Source organism: Lipotes vexillifer, unplaced genomic scaffold (genome assembly GCF_000442215.2).
Source record: "Lipotes vexillifer unplaced genomic scaffold, Lipotes_vexillifer_v1.1 scaffold1011, whole genome shotgun sequence".
Lineage (NCBI taxonomy): Eukaryota > Metazoa > Chordata > Mammalia > Artiodactyla > Lipotidae > Lipotes > Lipotes vexillifer.
In genome coordinates, this window is record NW_006787698.1 from 2,938,299 (window position 1) to 2,964,070 (window position 25,772).

The 25,772-nt window shown below is 47.7% G+C and overlaps 1 protein-coding gene across 1 annotated transcript in view; it reads left to right on the top strand.

Moving 5' to 3' along the window:
- Nucleotides 1-25,772, top strand: part of LOC103079784 (uncharacterized) — a 69,583-nt gene that overhangs the window by 29,462 nt on the left and 14,349 nt on the right. The window contains exon 4 of the mRNA XM_007460742.1: nucleotides 20,583-20,722. Coding sequence (XP_007460804.1) covers nucleotides 20,583-20,722 — 140 coding nt within the window. The remainder of the gene's footprint in view (nucleotides 1-20,582; nucleotides 20,723-25,772) is intronic.

Genomic DNA, 25,772 nt, shown 5'->3' on the forward strand with positions numbered 1-25,772 from the left:
CGGGGCAGCCTCTCCCTTGTTGGGTGGGCCAGCCACTGGGGTGGGGGGACTTTTTCCCAGCACTCTCCCTTCCAGGGTGGCCAGAGGGGTTGCTGGAAAATTCCAAGCATGGGAAATAGAAACGGGCAAATGGCGGGAAGCAGGCAGGGACGTTACACCCATAGACTGGTGGGAAGTGAAGCCATGCGTCCCAAGTGCGGAGCCCCGGAGCCTCTCCCAGGGCCTGTCTGCTAGGGAACCAGGCTGATATCCAGGAGGCATCCTCACTCCATACCCTCCCTCCATATCTACATCCAATCCAGCTCACTCTGCCTCCTGAATCCCCCTCAAAGCCACCCGTTTCTCTCCCTTCTGTGCCCTGGCCAAGCAACCACCCTCTCCCCACCCCGCCACCGACCTGCTTTCCATCCTGCTGGTTGCACCCTCTCTCCATTCTGCCCCCACCCAGCCCCAGCCAAAGGGATTTCTTTCTAAAACAAACCCCAGACCTTGCCACCTGCCCCCAGCATAAATCCTCCCATGGCTCCCCATTGCCCTTGGAGCCAAGCCTAAACTCTTTCCAAACACACAACCTCCAACCCAGCACACCATGGCCTCTGTCTCTAGCATCCTTCGTTATAGCCTCTTCCCTTCGTGGTTCTGCTTGCAGCAGACAGGTGGAATCACTTTGGGTTCCCCTGCAGCTTTGTCACAGGGTCCCCCAGCCTCCCCCATCCTTCAAGGGTCTGCTGAACATCGCTTCCTGAGGATGGCTTCCTGGACTCACAAGTCCAAGTTCACCTGGGCTCCTGCTAGAGCACAGGCCATATTGCTTTGTTCTTACCTGTATCTCTGTCTCCCCAGCAGACTTGAGCTCTGCAGGGGCCTCCCACACCTGGCATGATGTCTGGCTCAAAATAGATGCCTAACAGATAACACAAGATGTCCTGTACAGGAAGGTGGGTTTCAGGAGACTGGGCCAGGCAGGGGACAGCCTGCTGCTGTCCTAACCACTGTTCCATGGTTGAGACAGATGAGTGGTTACCAGGCACTTACTAGTAATTCTTCATGGTTCACACGGAGGGTGGACATAGGTGATCATTTTCTCTGCTCTCTTAACCAAGACGAGCTTCATGGGCCAAAAAAAGAAACTTTCTCAGTGGTGCCCAGGGCAGAATCAGCATCTAAAAGTTCAAAGCTTAACTTTCCCTAGCAGGGGGGGCTTGATTAACCCTGGTGTTGGGGTGCTCACTACCTCTCACCATTGATGACCCTAACCATGAGAAGGCAGGTTTTGGCACCTTCTCTCCCGAGCCTCTGTGCACCCCACCCAGCAGTGGAGGATGCAGTGGAGGATGACCCCTGCCCCACCATAGACACACCTCAGGAGGGAGCTTGGGCTGGAAGAAGCCACAGGACTCATGTGTCCAGGTAACTAGCAGAGACAGGCAGGGCTATCCATTTCAGGACTCATCTTACAATTGGAAGTATGTAAGGAAATGATGCTGTGCTTCTGTGGGCATCTAGTTGTGAGAACGTTGGGTTCTTGGGTTATATTAAGATGTGGTTTTCCTGTTGGAGCCTCTCATGTCCTCTGTGGTTTCTCCGGGGGTTCAACAGGAGGGGAAGGAGAAGGTCCTCAGTAAGGAGTGGGCATGAGAAGGGGCCCAGCCTCCTCCTACCTCGTGTTGCTGTCTGAACTCAGAATCCAGCCCCCAGGGGGACCCCAAATGGTCCCTGAGTAGGGTTGCCACAATTCACAAATAAAAATATAAGATGTCCAGGGACTTCCCTGGCTGTCCAGTAGTTAAGACTCCGTGCTTCCAATGCAGGAGGCGGGGGATCGATCCCTGGCCAGGGGGCTATTGTAGAAGGATCCCACATGCCATGCTGTGTGGCCAAAAATAAATAAATATTATATATATATATATATATATATATATAATGTCCAGTGGCCTGTACTTTATTTGGCAAGCCTGAGTATACAGGTATGCTAGGGAGCCTCTCCTGCCTGAATAAACTATGTGCCCTGAATATAGGTAGGTCTCTTTTTGTAAAGGGGGCAGGTACTGTTTTGCTTTAAAAATACAAATGGATTAAAGGCATTAATGAAATAATCACAGCTTTTTGCCTACACACACACACACACACACACACACACACACACACACACACACACACAGCGGGATATGTAGTTAAAAGGGCACCAGAAGAGGACTATTCCAACGGAGGGATCTGCAGGTGCAAAGGTCCTGAGGCTGGAAAGCTATTGGCAGAAATGGAGAGAAAAACCTACCTGGTGCCTACAGTGTACCATATCCTGTTCTGAGTCCTTTACCTGCATCACCTCATCTAAACCTCTGTTACAGAGGCAGGATTGCAGCACAGACAGATGTAAGTGCTTGTTCACACAGTAAGTCATTGGCAGAATCAGGAATTGAATCCAGACCCCACACTCTTAACCCCTGCAGATCCTATCACCTCCACTTTCCATCCAGGGATAATAAAAACCCCAAGAGCAATCATCCAAATTTTCTGATGTTACAAATATAGACAACAAACTAGTGGTTACCAGTTGGGGAAGGGAAGTGGGAGGGGCAAGATAGTGGTACGGGATTAAGAGGTACAAACTACTATGTATAAAATAAATAACCTGGGGCTTCCCTGGTGGCTCAGTGGTTAAGAATCTGCCTGCCAATGCAGGGAACATGGGTTTGAGCCCTGGTCCAGGAAGATCCCACATGCCGCGGAGCAACTAAGCCTGTGCACCACAACTACTGAGCCCACGTGCCACAACTACTGAAGCCTGCGAGCCTGGAGCCCATGCTCCACAACGGGAGGGGCCACCATAGTGAGGGGCCTGCACACCACAGCAAAGAGTGGCCCCCGCTCGCTGCAGCTGGAGAGGGCCCTCGCGCAGCAACTAAGACCCAATGCAGCCAAAGATAAATAACTAAATAAATATTTTTAAAAATAAATAAATAAAATAATCTACAAGGATACGTTGTACAGCACAGGGAATATAGCCAATATCTTATAATGACTTTAAGTGGAGTATAATCTATAAAAATGTTGAATCCCTATGTTGTACACCTGAAACTAATATAATATTGTAAGTCAACTATACCTCAATTAAAAAAAGGAAGGAAATCAACATTGGTAACAATGTAGCTATTAAAATTTTTTCTGATGTTATAAAGGGGCCCTAGCACAATGAGAGACCACTACACACCAACTGGAATGGCTAAAATTAGTAAATGACAACACTAAGTGTTGACAAGGGCTTGGAGCAACCAGAACTCTCAAATGTTGCTGGTGGGAATGCAAAATGGTGTATTATTAACACTATTTTGTAAAACAGTTTACATCTTTCTTATGGAGGTAAATACACATTTACCATATGACTCCCAGCAATGCCATGTCTAGATATTGTCCCAAGAGAAATGAAAACTTATCTCCACACAGAAACTTTGACATAAATGTTTATTGTGGCATTATTCATAATTGCCAACAACTAGATACCATTTAAATGACCTTCAATGGGTGAATGGGTAAACAAACAGTGGTATATATCATACAGTGGAGTATTTCTCAGAGACAGAAAGGAATCACTGATACACACAACAACCTGGATGAATCTTGAATGCATGAGTGGAAAAGGTCAGACTCAAGGCTAAAAAACTGAATGATTCCATTTATTAAATAGTCTGGAAAAGACAAAACTATAGGGACAGAGAAGAAATCAGTGATTTTCAGGCAACCACACATCTGTTCTCTATCTGACTCCATTTTTAATGAGACTTCTGTTTATTAATTTTCAAACGGGCAGCCTCAGCTGTGATTGTTTATGGTCTATACATGTTAGAGGAAGAGTAACTAAACATATGATAGATGTGCCAGTACCCTTTTCTCTGCATCTCTGTCAGCAGTAGGTGTTATCACTTTTTAATGTTTTCTATCACTTTTAAAATATTTTAGGACAATTGCTTGAAAATTTTTTGTTCAGCTTTAGAAAATATTGTATTTTCCATATCACGGACAAGTTAAACCTGTAGAATTTCACCAATTTTCTGATTTCCACCACAATTTAACTACAATAAGATGGTAATTAAATACATGTTTTTCCCTTTTTTTGGTTGTTGTTTTAGCCTCTCTCTTGGGTGTGAAGTGATAGCTCTTTGTTACTGAAATTTGCACTCTCTGGGCTCCCAGGGATTATATTTTCTCATATACTTTGGCTCTTGGGTCTGAGAAGTACCTATTCACATCCTTTCTAAATTTTCTGTTTACGTTCTTTGTCTTTTTCTTATCAATGTGTAGAAACTCTTTATATCTATATATGAAAGTCTAACCCTTCTCAGACGACTAATCGATTTTTACTTATTGGTTTTGTTTATAATATCAATTCCCTAAAATTTTGTAGGTTTATATATAATCATACATTTCTTTCATTTATGCCTTCCAAATTTCCTTAGTTTAAAAAACAAAACAAAACAGAAAAACAGTTTTTAACCCTAAGTTGTAAAAGTAGCTTTGAAATTCATTCTACCACATGTGTTGGGTTTCTCGTTTTTGTTTTCTGGGTTGTTTTTTTTTTTTAATGTTTATTTATTTGGCCGCGCCAGCTCCTAGTTGTGGCTCAAAGGATCTTCTTTGCTGCCTGTGGGATCTTTAGTTTTGGCGCGCATCTAGGATCTAGTTCCCAGACCAGGGATCGAACCTGGGCCCCCTGCATTGGGAGCACGGAGTCTTAACCACTGGACCACCAGGGAAGTCCCTGGGTTTTGTTTTGTTTTTACATTTTATCTTTAGCCCTTCTGGATTTTTCTGCAGCACAGAAGTATTTCACTCAATCACATTTCTATGAACAGTGGGAGAAAGAAAGGTAAACCTAAGGTCCACTTGTGTTCCACACCCATGTCCCTCACTAACTCAGCCATGGTCTGGCCCCTCGGCCTCAGGTGTTCTACCCCTGGTCTGGTTTTTCCTTTATAATCTCTCTATGGTCTTAGCTCAGCCAGAGAAGTCATGGGAAAGCACTGCCTACTATTGGCTATCAAAGTGATAGCACCTACATCCTGAAGAAAAAGCCATCTCTTAAAGCTAAAAGCAGGATCTATTCACATGCCTGGGCTTGAAACTCTCCAGCAGCAGATACCAAAAGGATTGAAATTAAGGACTCAAACAGGTATTTGTACACCCGTGTTCACAGCAGCATTATCACAGTAGCCAAAAGGTGGAAACAACTTAAGCGTCCATTGGCAGATGAATGAATAAACAAAATGTGCTCCATACACACATGGAATATTATTCATCCTTTAAAAGGAAGGAAATCCTGACACATGCTACGACAGGATGAAACTTTTTCTTTTGGCTGAGTTGGGTCTTCATTGCTGAGCGCGGGCTTTCTCTAGTTGTGGCGAGCGGGCACTACTCTTCGTTGCAGTGCGGGGGCTTCTCATTGTGGTGGCTTCTCTTGTTGCAGAGCATGGGCTCTAGGCACGCGGTCTTCAGTAGTTGTGGCGCGCGGGCTCAGTATTTGTGATACACGGGCTTAGTTGCTCCGTGGCTTGTGGGATCTTCCCAGACCAGAGATCAAACCTGTGTCCCCTGCACTGGCAGGCAGATTCTCAACCACTGCACCACCAGGGAAGTCCCAACGTGATGATACTTGAGGACATGAAGCTCAGTGAAATAAACCAGACACAGAAGGACAAATTCCACTTATATGAGGTCCCTAGAGGAGTCAAATCCATAGAGACAGAAAGTAGGATGGTGGGGGACTTCCCCTTCCAATGTAGGGGGTATGGGTTCGATCTCTGGTTGGGGAGCTAAGATCCCACACGCCTCATGGCCAAAAAACCAAAACATAAAACAGAAGCAATATTGTAACAAATTCAATGAAGACTTTTTTAAAAAAATGGTCCACATCAAAAAAAATCTTAAAAAAAAAAATAAGAGGGCCTTCCCTGGTGGCGCAGTGGTTGAGAGTCCGCCTGCCGATGCAGGGGACACGGGTTCGTGCCCCGGTCCGGGAAGATCCCACATGCCGCGGAGCGGCTGGGCCCGTGAGCCGTGGCCGCTGAGCCTGCGCGTCCGGAGCCTGTGCTCAGCAACGGGAGAGGCCACAACAGTGAGAGGCCCGCGTACCGGAAAAAAAAAAAAAAAAAATGGTTGGCATGGTAAATCTTAACGTTATGTATATTTCACCACCAAGGAAAGCAGGAAAAGGTAGCACAGGCGGGGGGCGGGGGAAGCCTCGTGGAGGTGAGACAGGATAGTGGGTGGGGAGAGGAGAGCCAGGGGCACACAGCTGAGGGGTCAGCATCCAGGAGGCCAGTGGGGACCTCAGCAGGGAGGACATGGGGCCATGAGAATGGAGACTGAGAGTCTACAACCTTCTTAAGCACTTGGGCCATAAGAGGGGGCAGCAGGGTAGGGTGGCAGGGAGAGGGCAGTGGAGTCAGGGGAGAAGCCTGAGAGAGTTTAAATTCTGGAGGAGGGGGAGTCCAGGAAGAAAAGAGTAAGAAGAGAGATGGAGAGAAAACCAAGGTACAGGAGAGAGAGACAGCAAGAGAACGACAGAGGAGGGAATTCCTGCCACCCAGAATGCCCTTTTCCCAGACCTTCATTTATACGCCTGGCTCCTGGGCACTCAGGTCTCAGCTCCCATGGCCTTCCCTGATGCCCTTCCCCCTGTCCCCAGCTAAAGCAGCCACCACCCCCACCCAATCTCTGTCACATCACGATGTTTACTTCCTGTCACAGCAGTTAACAACATCTGAAGTTTCCTTGTGGGTCTGTTTCCTGGTTCACAGTTTGCTTTCCCCAATGCACCGTGAGCTTCCCCAGAATAGGGGGCTGCTTCTGTCTTTTTCACCATAATCCCACACCTACAAAAGTGCCCAGCATACGGTAGGCGCTCAATCAGTGCACGCTGCATTAAACAAATAATCAACTGGTTGCAGGATGTGTCGTGCACGCGAATCTGTATGCCTTCGTGTCTCCTTGGTTCCGGGTGTATCTTGCATTTGCACGTTTCGGTGGACCGTCGTGTGTGGGTCCCAGAGGACGAGCACGGGGTTCTCAGTCAGCAAGGGTTTGTGTTGAAGGCCCCTGGGTCTGTGTACTTGTGGCCTATGTGTGTGTGTGTGTGTGGGGGGGGGGGGTGTTGTGGCACAAGACAACCAGTGTGTCCGTGTCTCCACGTGTGTTCTCACAGGTGCCCAGCATCTGCCCTTGTGTGCATGTATGTGTGTGTGAGTCATTATGTGGCCCCACGTACGTCCAGGGGTGTGCACTCTGTATGTCCTCATGTCCATCCTGAGTGTCCGCGTGATGGCATGTGCTCATGTGTGACCATGTGTGCATGAGCACAGTGGTCTATGTTAGTATTTCCTTGCCTGCCCCCCTCTGGATGCATCTCTGCAGGTTCATGTCTCTAGGAGTCCAGGAGCCTGCTGTGCCTGTGTGTGTCTCCGGTGTCCTGTGGGCGGGGGGGGGGGGGGGGGGGTGAGGTGTCACACATGCAGGTGCAGTGGTGTGCTAGTAAATGGCGAACAGCTGGGTCTCAAGTGGAGGACACTGATTTGCCCATTTGCATGGTGTAAATACCCTCACCATGATCAACTTCAAAGTATCAATGTGATGTCACCAAATACAGAATTGCAAAGATACAGTCCAGTATGCAAATATATATCTTGATAGATAGATGATAGATAGATCTATATAGATATATAGATATGGAATATTATATAACGCCTTTATATACTATTTCCATCAAGCAGTTTCAGTAGATATAAATAACCTCAAGAGCATGAATAAGACAACATAATAAAGGCCACATATGACAAACCCACAGCCAACATCGTTCTCAATGGTGAAAAACTGAAACCATTTCCTCTAAGACCAGGACCAAGACAAGGCTGTCCGCTCTCACCACTATTATTCAACATAGTTTTGGAAGTTTTAGCCACAACAGTCAGAGAGGAAAAAGAAATAAAAGGAATTCACATCAGAAAAGAAGAAGTAAAGCTGTCACTGTTTGCAGATGACATGATACTATACATAGAGAATCCTAAAGATGCTACCAGAAAACTACTAGAGCTAATCAGCGAATTTGGTAAAGTAGCAGGATACAAAATTAATGCACAGAAACCTCTGGCATTCCTATACAATAATGGTGAGAAATCTGAAAGTGAAATCAAGAAAACACTCTCATTTACCATTGCAACAAAAAGAATAAAACATCTAGGAATAAACTTACCTAAGGAGACAAAAGACCTTTATGCAGAAAATTATAAGACACTGATGAAAGAAATTAAATATGATACAAATAGATGGAGAGATATACCATGTTCTTGGACTGGAAGAATCAACATTGTGAAAATGACTATACTACCCAAAGCAATCTACAGATTCAATGCAATCCCTATCAAACTACCAATGGCATTTTTCACAGAACTAGAACAAAAAATTTCACAATTTGTATGGAAACACAAAAGACCCCGAATAGCCAAAGCAATCCTGAGAAAGAAAAACAGAGCTGGAGGAATCAGGCTCCTGGACTTCAGACTATACTACAAAGCTACAGTAATTAAGACAGTATGGTACTGGCACAAAAACAGAACTATAGATCAATGGAACAGGATAGAAAGCCCAGAGATAAACCCACACGCAAATGGTCACCTTATTTTTGATAAAGGAGACAAGAATATACAATGGAGAAAAGACAGCCTCTTCAATAAGTGGTGCTGGGAAAACTGGAGAGCTACATGTAAAAGAATGACATTAGAACACTCCCTAACACCATGCACAAAAGTAAACTCAAAATGGATTAAAGACCTAAATGTAAGGCCAGACACTATCAAACTCTTAGAGGAAAACATAGGCAGAACACTCTATGACATAAATCACAGCAAGATCCTTTTTGACCCACCTCCTAGAGAAATGGAAATAAAAACAAAAATAAACAAATGGGACCTAATGAAACTTCAAAGCTTTTGCACAGCAAAGGAAACCATAAACAAGACCAAAAGACAACCCTCAGAATGGGAGAAAATATTTGCAAATGAAGCAACTGACAAAGGATTAATCTCCAAAATTTACAAGCAGCTCATGCAGCTCAATAACAAAAAAACAAGCAACCTAATCCAAAAATGGCCAGAAGACCTAAATAGACATTTCTCCAAAGAAGACATACAGATTGCCAACAAACACATGGACGAATGCTCAACATCATTAATCATTAGAGAAATGCAAATCAAAACTACAATGCGGTATCATCTCACATCAGTCAGAATGGCCATCATCAAGAAATCTACAAACAATAAATGCTGGAGAGGGCATGGAGAAAAGGGAACCCTCTTGCACTGTTGGTGGGAATGTAAATAGATAGAGCCACTATGGAGAACAGTATGGAGGTTCCTCAAAAAAAACAAAAATAGAACTACCATATGACCCAGCAACCCCACTACTGGGAATATACCCTGAGAAAACCATAATTCAAAAAGAGTCATGTACCACAATGTTCATTGCAGCTCTATTTACAATAGCCAGGACATGGAAGCAACCTAAGTGTCCATCGACAGATGAATGGATAAAGAAGATGTGGCACATATATACAATGGAATATTACTCAGCCATAAAAAGAAACGAAATTGAGCTATTTGTAATGAGGTGGATGGACCTAGAGTCTGTCATACAGAGTGAAGTAAGTCAGAAAGAGAAAAACAAATACCATATGCTAACACATATATATGGAATCTAAGAAAAAATTTTAAAAAAGGTCATGAAGAACCTAGGGGTAAGACGGGAATAAGACACAGACCTACTAGAGCATGGACTTGAGGATATGGGGAGGGGGAAGGGTAAGCTGGGACGAGAGAGAGACATGGACATATATATACTAACAAACGTAAGGTAGATAGCCAGGGAAATCAGCTCGGTGCTTTGTGACCACCTAGAGGGGTGGGATAGGGAGGGTGGGAGGGAGGGAGATGCAAGAGGGAAGAGACGTGGGCACATATGTATATGTATAACTGATTCACTTTGTTATAAAGCAGAAACTAACACACCATTGTAAAGCAATTATACTCCAATAAAGATGTTTAAAAAAAAGAAGATGTGGCACATATATACAATGGAATATTACTCAGCCATAAAAAGAAACAAAACTGAGTTATTTGTAGTGAGGTGGATGGACCTAGAGTCTGTCATACAGAATGAAGTAAGTCAGAAAGAGAAAAACAAGTACTGTATGCTAACACATATATATGGAATCTTAAAAGAAAAAAAAGGTTCTGAAGAACCTAGGGGCAGGACAGGAATAAAGATGCAGATGTAAAGAATGGACTTGAGGACACAGGGACGGGGAAGGGTAAGCTGGGACGAAGTGAGAGAGTGGCATGGACATATAAACACTACCAGATAGCTAGTGGGAAGCAGCCGCATAGCACAGGGAGATCAGCTCAGTGCTTTGTGTCCACCTAGAGGGGTGGGATAGGGAGGGTGGGAGGGAGACGCAAGAAGGAGGGGATATCGGGATATATGTGTACATACAGCTGATCACTTTGTTGTACAGCAGAAACTAACACACCATTGTAAAGCGATTATACTCCAATAAAGATGTTTAAAAAAAAAAAGAGAGCATGAGTAAGAGAAAAATGTAGCAAAATAATTAGGAAGTGATGAGTTTTTATTTTATTGCAGTAAAACGGCGTAACACAAAATGTACCACTTTAACCACTTTGAAGCGTGCAGTTCAGTGGCATTAAGTATGAGGTGATGGATTTAAGTGGTTATTACTTTTGTTCTGAACAGAATTTATTTAACCATAAATTCATATCATTAAATTTTTATGATGCCTGTCTTTAACAACTAGCTGGCAAAATTCCTAAACATTTAAGAACAGGCTCCTGTGAGCCAGGACAGCTGGCCCAGCATGTCCCGTCACAGGCTCCTTCTAGCCTCAGCATCCAGCTGTGTGTCCCCACATGAGTGGTTCCTGGACTCTCCATGACTATGTTGTGTGCGCCTATACACCCACATGTCTCTGAGTGCAAAAGAGCCTAGGTGAGGGCTTCCCTGGTGGCGCGGTGCTTGGGGGTCCGCCTGCCGATGCAGGAGACGCGGGTTCGTGCCCCGTTTCGGGAGGGTCCCACATGCCGCGGAGCGGCTGGGCCCGTGAGCCATGGCCACTGAGCCTGCGCGTTAAAAAACCAATAAAGCAAAAAAAAAATAAAAAAAAAAAAAAAAAGAGCCTAGGTGTGCCTTGCACACACCCACGTGTGTCTGCAGGCAGACCGCTCTGTCTGCACACCCCCATGTCTTCGAGACCCACAGTTATCTACGCACCTGAGAGTTTGCGGGCCCGTGTCTCTCCAAGAGAATCCTCTTGCCTGGGTACCCACTCCAGTGGCATGCGGGAGGCAAGTCTGAGCATCTCTTCATAACCCCACGCCAAACAACATCATGTTGGCAGTTGAAATCGGCCACGATGGGAGTATTTACACCACAGGGATCTGCAAATGCTCATATCATGGCTCTTTTTTTTTTTTTTTTTTTTTTTTGTGGTCAAGAGAGGTGGTTGTTAACCCTTTACCAACACACCATGGGGACCCATGTGCCCCATGTAACCTTGTGTGTGCCCACACACCAGTGCATGTTCATGGGTGTGCATGAGAGCCTGTGTCTCCGTGAATCCACATGACTGGTGTGTCCCCGTGCATCTCTGTGTGTGTACCCACGTGCTCGGGTGAGGCCCCAGCACCCTGTACCTCTTCGGCAGTTGGTTCCGCAGGAAGTTGTCTGGGTGGGGGGAGGGTTCTGAGACTCCCCCCCTGTCCCCTACCCCAGCTCCTCGAGACACCTGCATGCACAGGTCTGAGCGAAAGAGGAGGGCTCCCTCTTCTAAAACCAGTCCTGTGCTGTACTCAGACCCCCGCCTCAGCCCCCGGCTGGGAGTGGAGGCGCCAGCCAGGCAGGCGGCAATTGTGCAAGAGGAAGTTAGGGCAGAGTTGGGTCACCCTGCGGTTTTCCCTGGGCTCTGGCCCACAGATGCTCCCCCAGGCTCGAAGCCCAAGCCATGGGTCCTGGAGGATGCAAGAGCTTGTAGTCAAGCTGGATACCCACAGCAGTGAGGGCAAGGCTCCATCTGGTGAGTGACCATCACTGGGGAGTTGGGGGACAGGTGGACCAACGGGGACAGAGCGGCAGTGGGGTCTGCGGGGGGAGGCCTGGGGGGCAGCAGAAAGACCATCCACAATTTCTGTCCACCTTCTGGTCAGTCCACTTCCCGAGTGGGTCGGGGGAGGCTGGTTGTTCTTCTGCAAAAGTCTGTGGTCGCAAGAACTTATACCTCAGGGGGTTGGGGTCCATGATGGGCAGCAAAGCCTGACAGAAAGATGGAGCCCCTTGTAGCCAAAGTCTGCACAGGGAACAAGGGACAGGGGATGAATGGTGGGTGGGTAGGTGGGTGGGGGTTGGTGGATTAGGCTCCCTGTGGCAGAGTCGCCAGGGATGCTTTGCTTCTTAAACTAGAGATTTGGCGTGAAGAGAGAGGTCACAGACCTCCCTGAAACAGAATCCGAAGAGTGGCGCTGGGAAGTCTGACATTCAAAACAAATTCCCACTTAAGACTGAGGTCTGAGAGCCAGTCCTGAGCAGAGCCTCACTCTGATCTTCCAAGGTCATCCAGGAAGGAGGACCCTCCACCCGTGCAGCCCTCCTGGTTGGAGCCCTCCAGGTGGCCCACCAAGGGGAGTCTCACTCACCCAGCTGCCTGGGGTGGGGCGAGGTGGAGTGGGGAAGGCTGTGGTTTCTGCAGGGCACACCCAGGCCTGCAGCTTCCTCCCTGCCCTGGTTGCCAACAAGGCCAGAGTGCGGGTTTCAGGCACTCTGGGGTCAGGGAAGGTGGCCCAGGAACAGCCAGGAGAGGGTGAATTGGACTGGACGGCTGGGGCCAGGGACGATGGAGCTGGTGGGGTTAGGCTAGGGGGCACATCGGGGAAGGCCCTGAAGCCCGCACTCAGAGAGTTGACTCTCCACGGAGAATTCCACTGGCTGGGTCACCCGCGGTTCTAAGGAAAGGGTTTGACAACCAGTGACAGCCAAGGGAATGCTGTCCCTACTACCAGCCACCCTTGAGCTCCCTGGCCACCATCGCAAGTGAGTCCCTGTGGGAAGGCTTCCTGGCAGAGGCAGGCTTTTCACTGGACCTTGAAGCACCAGTGGAATGTCAACCTCAAACCCATCAGTGTATCTAGTCTGGGACATTCCCCACATGCGCCCTGGCCCCCCAGCCCCTGACACAGCACTCAATACCGCCAGCACTCAATACTGTTGTGGATGAGAGGATGACTGTGTCAGCCAGTTGTGGGTTCAAATCCCTGCTCCCCTGCCTCTGTGTGGCTGTATGCAAGTGGCTTCACCACTCTGGGTTCCCGTTTGTTCCTCTGTAAAAGGGTCGTCGTAGACCTTGCATGTGAAATCATGGCACAGCACCTGGCATGCAGTAGGTGCTCTGAAACATTGTCAGCCTTGCCTGTTCTCTCTTATTCTGTCCCTGTCCCAAAACCTGGCTTCCCTGAGCAATCCCTGCCCATGCCACAAGTGTGCAACCTCAGGAACTTTCTGTGCCACACCTAGAAAGAGGGACTAATGGTGGGTCTCAATCTCTATCAAGTATGTGGGGTAGACGTGTAAAAAACATGGCAACCACCTCCTTGGACTCTGCTTGAGGTGGGCTCTTCCTCAAGAGGGGTGGGGTTTTAGCATCCCCAGAAGCATCGGAACACAGCAGTGAGGTTCATCTTAGAAGATCCCTTGGGACCACACCCCCATGGAGAAGCAATTGGGTGGAAGGGGATATACTGGGGGGTAGGGAGACCCTCTCAGGAGATGAAGGTGGCTGGACCAGGTCAGGGCAAGAAGGATACAGATGCAGGAGGAGGACCGGGGAGAGGACTTGGGGACCATTTGGTGGCTCTAGATGGGGTTCAGGCTAAGAGGGAATCCAGGACAAGGTGCTGATTTCCACTTGAATGAGGGGATGGAGGTGATTTGAGAAGCAGCTGTGTTTAAGATGTTTGTTACTTACCTTCCTTGTGTCTCAGTTTCCTCATTTGGACAATGGGAGTGATGGAAGTGTCACTACTATCATCCCACCATAGAGTGGCTGAGAAGACTAAATGAGCTATTGATGTAAAACCTTTGGACTGGTGCCTGGCACAACACAAGCTCTTGTTAAATGTTGGCTTGGGTTGCTGTTACTTCATCCCTGGTCTTTAGACTGGCATGACCCACACAGCTGGCCCCTTATTTGGCACCCCCTCCAATACCCATCATCTTAACCTGTCCCTACACCTGCCCACATGGGCTCCAGGCCCACATGCTCTTCCAGAATCTCGCCTCTCCACATCAAGAGGTGGAATCAAGGTGGAGTCCCTTGTGCCTGGACTTGGGCAGACCTTCATGGGTCCCTCAACTAATAAAGTCTAGCAGAAGCAATGTGAGATCATAAAAGACAAGGCCACTTATACCTGGCTGTAGCTCTCTCTCTCTCTCTCTCTCTCTCTCTCTCTCTCTCTCTCTCTCCTTGGGAGCCCTGAGCCTCCAAGTGAGAAATCTGGCTTCCCTGAGGATGACATGCAGAAGAGACTATGAGAAAAGACCACATAGAGATGAAAAGAGATGCCCATGGAACCCCAGCTCTTTGAGTTTTCCCAACTGTGTGAGCAAAGATGCCTTCTTGATGGCCTAGCCCCAGCCCATGTCTGGCTAAGATCTCATGGGTGACCCCACACCGAAAACCACCCAGTCAGGCCACTTACTTCTAAATTCCTGTTCCATGGAAACCTTGAGAAATAATAAGTGATTGTTGTTGTTTTAATCCACTAGGTTTGGTGGTGATTGGTTATGCAACGGGGAATAACCAGAGCGCCCTGCATTGCAGCCCCAAAACATAGTAGCTTCAAACAATAGAGACTTATTTAGCTCATGGTTTTTTTTTGGTTTTGGGGTTTTTTGCCATGCCATGCAGCTTGTGGGATCTCAGTTCCCCGACCAGGGATTGAACCCTGGACCACTGTAGTGAAAGCCCAGAATCCTAACCAGTAAGCCACGAGGGAACTCCCAAGTTCCTGATTTTTTTTCCTTCCAGTTTTATTGAGACATAATTAACATACAGCCCTGTCTATGTTTAAGATGTACAGCATAATGATTTGAGTTACATACATTATGAAATGATTTTCACAATACGTTTAGTGAACATCCATCGTCTCATACAAATACAAAGTTAAAGAAATAGAAAAATAATTTTTTTTGTGATGAGAATGCTTAGGATTTACTCTCTTGACAGCTTTCACGTATAACATACAACAGTGTTCACTATATTTATCATGTTGTACATTACCTCCCTAGTAGTACTGATTTATCTTACAGCTGAAGTTTGTATCTTTTGACTGCCTTCATTCAATTGTTTAGCTCATGATTTGTTGGGTCAGCTGGGTGGTTCTTCTTGCCTCAGCCAATCTCTGCTGGGTTCACTAATGGATTCATGGGACACTGTCATGGAGGCTTCCTTGGAATCTGCCCTTTCTAGGGGTCAGGACACCATTGTGTCAAGAGAGTACTCTTACCAAGGGTACCCTTACCAAGATGGTAGTCACCATCAGCAAGATGGTAAAGGACCTCACTAAAATGGTGGAGACTCTCACCAAGATGATAGATGCCCTCACCAATATGGAAGCTATCCTTGCCAAGATGGCAGATACTTCTATCAAGATGGAACACATTCTGGGACCTCCCTGGTGGTCTAGTGGTTAAGACTTCGCCTTCCAATTCCGGGGGAGGGTATGGGTTCTATTCCCTGGTCAGGAGCTGAGATTCCACATACCTCGTGGCCAAAAAGCCAAAAACATAGAACAGAAGCAATATTGTAGCAAATTCAATAAAGACTTAAAAAAAAAATGTCCAGGGACTTCCCTGGTGGTGCAGTGGTTAACAGTCCACCTGCCAATACAGAGGACACGGGTTTGATCCTTGGCCCAGGAAGATCCCACATGCCGCAGAGCAGCTAAGCCCATGCGCCACAACTACTGAAGCCCACTCACCTAGAGCCCGTGCTCCTCAACAAGAGAAGCCACCGCAATGAGAAGCCTGCGCACCGCAACCAAGAGTAGCCCCCGCTAGCCGCAACTAGAGAAAGCCCGCGCACAACAACGAAGACCCAAGGCGGCCAAAAATAAATAAAATAAATTTTAAAATAATAATAATAATAAAAAATTTTTTTAAAATTAGAAAATTGTCCACATCAAAAAGAAGAATCTTTAAGAAAAAAGATGGAACACATTCCATACCCTGCACCTCCATTCAAACTCTCCACCAGCTCTTTCTACAATTACCATCCAGGACCAGAAGACCACCCTTTGGCAGGCCAAGGGGCTATTTACAACTCACAGTAACTAGCGTCAGGTTAGAGGAGGCAATCCAAGTGGTAGATGCCATCAGAGCCTCCTTCTGGCACAGACACACAAGAAAATCAGAACACTTTAACCTGAGACATTCAAGGTCACTTGGCCCTCTGCCTCCAACGACTCCCACACATGCAAATCCACCCAGCCTTCCTCCCCTCTCCACAACATCACCATCAGCTCGACAGCTCAAGGTGGGAACCACTGGTTCCTAACCTAGTACTCAAGCAACACCATGGTCAACTCTGGCCCTGGTGAAATAAGAGAAATTGGGGGGTTAACCACAGTAGAGGTCACCTCCCACTTCTACTCACTACATAGCCAACCCTCCGTACCTACAGGTTCTGCACCTGTGGATTCATTTAACTGCGGATCATGTGCTATGTTTATGATCTGCGGTTGGTGGAATCCATAGACGCGGAGGGCCAGCTATGGGACTTGAACATCTGAGGACTGTGGTATTCACCGCAGGTCCTGGAACCAATCCCATGCAGGTACCAAGGGATGGCTGTATATCAGAACTTTCCACTAAGTGAGTACCCTTGATGCTGCCTGTGGAGAGGATACCTGGAAATATCCCTTCCCCGTGATGTTTTACACCAGACCAACCCATCCCTGTGCCACATTCTGCTGTACTTTTCACTGCAGTTATCTGTGTCTTCTGTGGGTCTGTTGCTATTGTCGGTTTTTCTTCTGATTTTAGGTCACGAGATTCTATCTTCTGTTGTAATTCAAGTTTGATTGAATGCCTGATAGTGTTTATGAAAAACTGTAGATATCATGGGTGGTTCTTTATGGTGTTATTTCCCTCCAGAGAGGTTTTACTTTCTGCTTCTGGAAGATAGTGAAAGTAAAAGCAGGTGACTTTAATCAGGGGTTAAGCTGACTTGAAGCTGGATTTTGGTCTGGGTGAAGGTTGGTCCATTTCTGGTCTCCCCTTGCTCCTAGGGTATAGTCTTCGGTGACCCCAGCTCTCTCCTCTTTGTGAGCCCTGACTTCCAATGTCTATTTCTCCAGCCCCAGAAGATTGCCAGAAGCTACACTCACTTTCTCAGCCCCTTTCTGGTCTGCTTCACACTTAAGAACTGCATTTATATCAACAATTTGCTTGTAAGGAAAAAAAACACCCAGCATTGCATTATGTCTACCTCACCTCTCTAGGATTCTGACACCTCAAACCTTGGCTGCCAACGCCTTCAAATTGAGGGTGTTTTTTTTTTTTTCTTCTGATTTTATCCAGATTTTTTAGTTGGATTTACCCTGGTGGAAAGGTAAATCTGCAATAAGGTAGCCTGCCATCATTAGAAATAGGTATCCCTGTTGTATTTTTAACACAAGATTTTTATCAAGCCTCCATTGCTAACTGTGCTTGACTCACTGTGTTTCTCTGTTTCTGGGCTCCTGGGTCCCTGTCTTTGTTGCCATCAGTTTGATGGAGGTCCCTCTTGGCTTCTCACTGCTTTTAATTTCCCTGAAGTTCTCACATCTGCTCTCCACCCAAAGGTCTGGAAGATCCAAGAGGCATTTGTAGTCTGTCCAGGGAAAAGTATGTGGTGGGAGATGAGGAATTAAACCCTGGAGCACAGCAGAGTAGGTGATTTTTTAAATCTCCCTGAGCTGTTATCTGGATTTCTATGTATGTATCTGGCTGTTTGTGTATAATTGTGTGTGTGTGAACATATGTCTGACTATTTGCGTGTGTGTGTTTGCCATTGTCTACATGCACTGGGAAGTGTATTGGATGGTGTTGGTGTATAGAGTGTGTGTTTGTATGTCTTTTTGTGAGTGAAAGATTTGGAGGCCACCTACTCATAATAGGATAGCGGAAGTGATGAGAGAAGTGCAGATGGGGTCACCAAGGCCAGTGGGGAGACCATGAAGTGGCTAAGGACAGAGCCCTGGGAACACAGAGTTTAAAGGTCAGGCAGAGACAGGAAGAGGAGCCGAGTCAGGAAGGGAGACTGAGAAGGAGCAGACAGAAGAAGAAAAGGCATGAGAGGAATGGATTTCAAGAAGAAAGTGGTCATACTTGTCCAGTAAAGGGGAAACTGAAAAGCGCCCATTAGATTTAGCCCCCGAGAGAGCTAGAAGACTGGAGGGGATGGAAAAAAGACTTCAGTGGGGCTTCCCTGGTGGCAAAGTGGTTGAGAGTCCGCCTGCCGATGCAGGGGACACGGGTTCGTGCCCCGGTCCGGGAAGATCCCACATGCTGCGGAGCGGCTGGGCCCGTGAGCCATGGCCGCTGAGCCTGCGCGTCCGGAGCCTGTGCTCCGCAACGGGAGAGGCCACAGCAGTGAGAAGCCCGCGTACCGCAAAAAATATAAAATAAAATAAAATAAGTGGATGATGGAGTCGAGTAGGTAAAGACAGACTTGTGGCTAACCCTTTGAGAAGGGTCGGTGGAGGCTGAGAGTTCACTGAAGAGAGAAGGGACAGCCAGGAATTTTTCAGACATTAGTGAAAATCCAAGTAAGGAGGCTTCAACCACCAGGGGGCAGCACTTGTACAGACAGGCGCTGGCTGGCACCCACACAGATGCACACAGAGATAAAGACACAAAAGTAGACACAAAGAAACCCAGGCAGACACAAAACCCCCCACAAATACCAGATTCAGATCTCCCCAAGTCCCAGATGAGTCATGTAGATGCAACCCCACAGATACTGATGGGCATTCAGATACACACACACACACACACACACACACACACACACACACACACACACACAGGACCACAGAGATTTTTAAAACTGTGTGGATAATATTATTCAGCCATAAGAAAAGGAAGGGAATCTTGCCATTTGTAACAACATGGATAGACTTTGAGATCATTATGCTAAGTGAAATAAGTCAGACAGAGAAAGACAAATACTGTGTGATCTCATTTAGATGTGGAATCTAAAAAAAAAACCACCACCACCAGGGACTTCCCTGGTGGCACAGTGGTTAAGAATCCACCTGCCAATGCAGGGGACACGGGTTCGAGCCCTGATCTGGGAAGATCCCACACGCCATGGAGCAACCAAGCCCGTGGGCCACAACTACTGAGCCTGCGCTCTAGAGCCCACGAGCCACAACTACTGAGCCCACGCGCCACAACTACTGAAGCCCACGCACCTACAGCCCATGCTCCGCAACAAGAGAAGCCACCGCAATGAGAAGCCCACGCACTGCAACCAAGAGTAGCCCCCGCTCTCCACAACTAGAGAAAGCCCGCACACAGCAACGAAGACCCAACACAGCCAAAAATAAATAAATAAACAAATTAATTAATTAATTAAATTTTTAAAAAAAACACCACCACCAAACTCATAGAAAAAGAGATCAGATTTGTGGTTATCAGAGGCAGGGGGTGAGGGTGGGGGAATTGGATAAAGAGGGTCAAAATGTACCAACTTCTAGTTATACGATAAATAAGTCCTGGGGATGTAATGTACAGCATGGTGACTATAGTTAACACTGCTGCATGGTGTGTTTGAAAGTTGCTAAGACAGTAAATCCTAAGAATTTTCTCCTCAGAACAACAACAACAAAACATTATTTTCTCTCTCTTTTTTTTTTTTTTTGGTATATCTGTATGAGATGATGGAAGTTAACTACACTTACTGTAGTAATCATTTCACCGTATATGTAAGTCAAGTCATTATGCTCTACACCTTTAACTTACACGGTGCTGGATGTCAATTATATCGCAGTGAAACCGGGAAAAGAAAACCCTAAAATGCTTATATACACACACCCCCATAGACAAGTTGACACTCAAGACTCGAAAATACACACTCTGTGCTAACACACAAATACACTGTCAAAAGCACAGAGACAATGAAACACACACACACACAAACACTCAGACATTCATGCGTACCCAGGTCCACCTCGGGACCCAGTCTATACTTGTTTTCTGAGGACCCCTCACTGCACCCTTCAGCTCCCCCTGGGAATGTCTTGTCCAGCCAGGGTGAAAAGCCTATAGGGCAGGGGAGGTGAGGGTTAGTACTAAGGACTTGGCCTCCCCCAAGGCTGGAGTCCCCGGGGCCCCCCTGCCCCAGCCCCAAGCTCCCATCAGCTGATGCATCTGGCAGCCCCTGCAGACAGTCTCCGCCCCGCTTGCTGGCAGCCCCGTCCTGGCAGATATTCCCAGCCGATCGCCTTCCTCATCCTGCTGTTCACTCACATGCTCGCACACACGGCCCCCATGGCTAGCTCAGCACTCAACCACTCCTGGCCGGCCCTCTCCAAGCGCTGGCTGAAGCGGTGGGCCTTCAAGAGAGGTAAGGGGGCAGGCAGCGAGCAGTGGGTACCGGACACCCAGGCAGGGCTCCCTGGACAGCCTGCCCACCATCCCACCCCAAGCCTTTCCTCAGCCCAGGGGCACAGAGTCTGCCTGAGCCAGCCCCAAATTTCATGATCTCTGGTTTCCTGGGACCCCAACAGAACATCACAGACTTGTGGGGTCCCTCTTGTCTCAGAGGAAACGTGTCCCCAGGCTCAGCCAGGGACTTGTTTCGGGAGGTAAATCTGTAGAAGGAGAATCCACCCTAGAACTGTGGTAGCTTGGTGGCTTCCTGGGAGCTCCTGACGCGATTTGTTCCCTGATGGCTGCAGGACAGAGGTTCAGAGAGGCAGCAAAAGGAAGGAGGTTTGAGACTTCCAGAAATTCTGGTAGACGCCTCCCTAGAACACACACACACACACACACACACACACACACACACACACACATTGGCTGGGCGCTCCCTGGGTCCCAGGACTTCAGTTTACTACGTGGCGGCTGGAGAGACCCTTGTATCATATCCCACAAGGTCTGGGCAAATTGCTTTTGCAAAAAGGCATTTCTTAAATCTCGGCAGGAGTTTAGTCCTGGCTGATAGCCAGATGGTGTCCAAGGCCATGGGGCGTGGGGGATAGTGTGATAGGAGCCCCCTGTACCCCCTGCATAAGCCAAGTACTTGTTCATGAATGAGTTTCCATGCAGGAGAGCAGCCAATAAGAAGATTCATTAGCTTGTCCATTACATACACTCTGGTTGAGGACCTGTCGTGTGCCAGGCGCTGTGCTGGAGAAGACTGGAATATGGAGAATATGGGGGGACCTGGAGGCTGGGGCTGGGGAGGGAGACGGTGGCGTGCGGACTGAGATGCAACAGAAGAGCAGTCGTAATGGTGGAAATTGCTGCCAGTTATTGAGCCCTTGTGAGGTTCAGCTCAGAACGGTGGAGTGATGATCTCAGCGTCACACAGCAAGTACATGCTGAAGGAGCCAGGATTTGAAAGCAGGTCTGTCTCAAGGCTGCCTCTGTGGTATGTTCTGACCAGTGAACAAAGCTACCAGTGTGGGCAGCTGGAGGGCTTGGGGAGGGTTTTTTAATCCACCAGTGGTTGGCAATGTTAGAGAATTAGGGTATCAGCCACGGATCCCACCTGGGACCCAGATCCTTATGAAGGTCTACCCACTCCTGGCCGCCCAGCCCACCCTGTCTCCCTGCCCGGGAAGGTTGAAGCTGTGACTTATCGGCCGACAGGTTGGGGAGTGAGCTGTGGGAACCAGTGGTAACTCTTAAACCCTTTTATGGCTGATGCTGCAGGGCTGCTGTTGGAAGAGGCTGCCTAGAACTTGAATACAGGCTGAGAGGCGGCTCCTTAGCGAGAAGCATGGGGGTGGGGCGCAGAGAGGGTCTCCCTAACCGAGTCCTTTCATTCTTTCGCCTTTCTGTGCCCTTCTTAACCTCTGTAACTTGCTGTATGGGCACCAGATGGGACCTCCTGGGAAGATAATGGAGTGGATTTGGAGAGGCAGACAAGACTGGGGAAGGGGGGTTGGGACCTGCAGGAAGTTCCCTGGGGCAGAACCCCACTGGCCCTTCTCCTCAGGTGCTCAATTACCCATTTCAGCCATACTTTTTCACTCATTCCCTAGTACATAATAAGTGTATATATAATGTGTGCATTCTGTGTCTCAACTTGGTTTCCTTCTTGGCCTGGCTTCTCTGCCACAATTCTGCCTCTTTCTATCTACGTTTCCCCCCTCTTCATCCCCTCAGAATACCAAGTAATACATCACTGCCACTGGACACTGACACACCACTTATCCCAACTATCCACCCATTCATCCATCCCTGCACTCACACATCCATCCATCCATTCGTCCATCTAAACATCTACTCATCCATCCATCCAACCACCTACCCATTCATCTGTTCAACCAGACAGACAGTCAACTATCCATCCATGCATCCACATATCCATGCATCCATCCATCCACCCGTCCATCCATCTAACCATCCATCCACCTAACCACCCACCTATTCATCCACCGAAATATCTACTCATCCAACCATCCAACCAGCCAGCCAGCCAACTATCCATCCACGCATCGATGCATCCATTCCTCCATCTAACCACCCATCCATCCATTTATTTAACCATCCATTCATCCAACCACCCAGCCAGACAACTTTCCCTTCAGCCAGGCAGCCAGCTAGCCAACTATCCAACCACTCGTCCATCTATTCAATAATTCATTCATTCATCCATACAACCATCCATGCTTCCATCCAACCATATATTCACCCATCTATCCATTCATCTGCTCACCACAGGATAGCTTTGTGGTTGTGAGCCCTTGCTTTGGAGCAAGAAATACCTGGGTTCACATCCCAGCTCTGCCTCTTGCCAGTCCAGTATGATCTTGGATGAGTCAGTACATCTCTCTGAGCCTCAGTTTCCCCTTCCATAATGTGGGGACTCAGAGGGTTGTTGTGAGGATAGAAGAATGCAGAGAACATGACGGGCTTAGCACAAGGCAAGGCATATTGAAACTGATCAACACACATAAGATTTTACCACTTGGGACTTGGGGGTGTAAAAGTGGGTTGGATACAGAACTTGCCTCACAATCTGGAGCAGGGGACAGCAAACTTTTTCTGTAAAACGCCAGAGAGTAAGTGTCTTCAGATTTGCAGGTCATATGGTCTCTGATACAACTACTGAACTCTGCAGTTGTAGCATGAAAGCAGTCAGACAATACGTACACGAATGGGTGTGGCCGTGTGCTACTAAAACTTTATTTACAAAATCAGGTGTTGAGTCAGATTTGGCCTGTGAAACTCCTGGTCTAGAAGGGAGCAAGTAAGCCAGTTAAAATACAACAGGGAGTAGAAAAGGGGTGCAGACGAATTCAAAGTCTTCTGGCTAAGACAGTCTGCAGAGGATCAGAGAAAGTTCTTGGTTGCCAAGGCAGGAAGAGTGGAAAAGGGTGGTGGGAACAGCACAGAGGCACACAGGAGAATAGTGAGTTAGGGGCTCAGGTGTGTGTGGGGAGTTGAGAGGGTAGACTGAAAAGGGCTCGAATGTCGTTCTAAGGGGAGTCTAGGGGTAAGGACCAGAGGAAGGGGGGTGACTCTCCGAAATGTCATGCCAAGAAGACATACCAGCTACTGCAACAGAAGAAGCCAATTGTGGTTGGCAATTGTTTGTGCAGGAAAATCCCAACAAGAGCTGTGGTTGTGTAGAAAGAGCTATAATGGAGGTTGACATTAAGATAGTAGCAGAGGCAAAAAGAAAAGAGGATGGAGTAGAGAAATGTCGTGGAGGTGAAATTGACAGGGCTTGCTGTCCTGAGGGGTAGTAAGGAGGCAAGGCTCATCTCCGGGTCTCTGGCAGGGTCACTGGGAAGACGGTGCAGTCACACTGATATGGGGACACAGAAGGAGGAAGGAAAGCAAGGAGTTTGGCCTTGACAGCTTGAGACTGGAGTGCAGGTGGGAATATCAGGCAGTCACCACTGGAGACAAAGGCAGAGGCCATTGAAGACAAAGTCTGGAGCTTGGAGGAGATAATCTGTCACCAGAACTAAGGCTCAGTCTGTACCTGGGGTCAGGGTTCAGCACATGATGAGGGTTGGGGTTCAGATTGTGGCTCTAGTATGGGAACTCAGTCTATGACACCAGGATCAGGGCTCAGTCCATGACACCAGGATCAGGAGTCAGTCCATGACACCAGGATCAGGGCTCAGTCCATGACACCAGGATCAGGGCTCAGCCCACGACACCAGGATCAGGAGTCAGTACATGACACCAGGATCAGGAGTCAGTACATGATACCAGGATCAGGAGTCAGTACATGACACCAAAGTCAGGGCTCAGTCAGTGACACCAGGTTGAGGTTCAGTCTATGACACTGGGTTAGAGGCTCAGTCTGTGACACAAAGTTTGAGGCTCAACATATGACACTGGGATCAGAATGGAGTCTGTCATCAGGGTCAAGCTCGGCCTGTTCCTGGGTCAGAAGCTTCCATGCAAAGAATAAACTCAGCCCTGGCCTTTCGCCTTTAGCCTTTGGATCCCAGACTGTTAGGGTCACAGATACAAGGCATAAGGTTCTGCCTTTGGCCTCTACAGGCTGCAGGAGGCCTCAGGCCTCTGTGAGGCCCCTGCCCAGGGAAGCAGGCAGACCCTGCATCCTCTCCTGAGGCTCCCTTGGGCCTTGGCTGAGGGATGCGATGGCTTCTCCAGGCGGCTCCCCCTCCCCTTCCAAGCTACCATCAGCCTCCAGGACCCAACCCCACATCTGGCTTTTCTCGTCCTTCACAGCCTGCTTGTTGTGTCCTACATTTCCCTGAAAGCTGCCTCAGGGTAGATGCAAGGTTGAATGCGGGCAGCAGAACAGAGGCCCTCAACCAGGTTGGGAGAGTAGCTGGGAAAGTAGTGATGGTTTCTAGAATATTCACAGTGATGGGAATTCCCTGGCGGTTCAGTGGTTAGGACTTGGTGCTTTCGCTTTCACTGCCAGGTCCGGGATCAATCCCTGACCAGGGAACTAAGATCCCACAAGCCGTGTGTTGTGCAACCATCACCACAATCAATTTTAGAACATTTTCATCACCCCCAAAAGAAATCTGTACCCTTTAAGCATACCCCAAAGTTTCCCATTTCTCCCCAGCCTTAGACAATCACTAATCTACTTTCTGCCTCTATGGATTCACCTATTCTGAACATTTCATATAAATGGAATCACATAACATGTGGTCTTTTGTGACTGACTTCTGTGATGTCACATCATGTCTTTAAGGTTCATTCATGGTATAGCAGGTGTCAGAACTCCATTCCTTTTTTTTTTTTTTTTTTTTTTTTTTTGCTGTGCTGTGCAGCTTGTGGGATCTTAGTTCCCCAACCAGGGATTGAACACCAGGCCTTTGGCAGTGAAAGCACAAGTCCTAACCACTGGACAGCCAGGGAACTCCCAGAACTCCATTCCTTTTTTTTTTTTTTTTTTTTTTTTGCTGTGCTGTGCAGCTTGTGGGATCTTAGTTCCCCAACCAGGG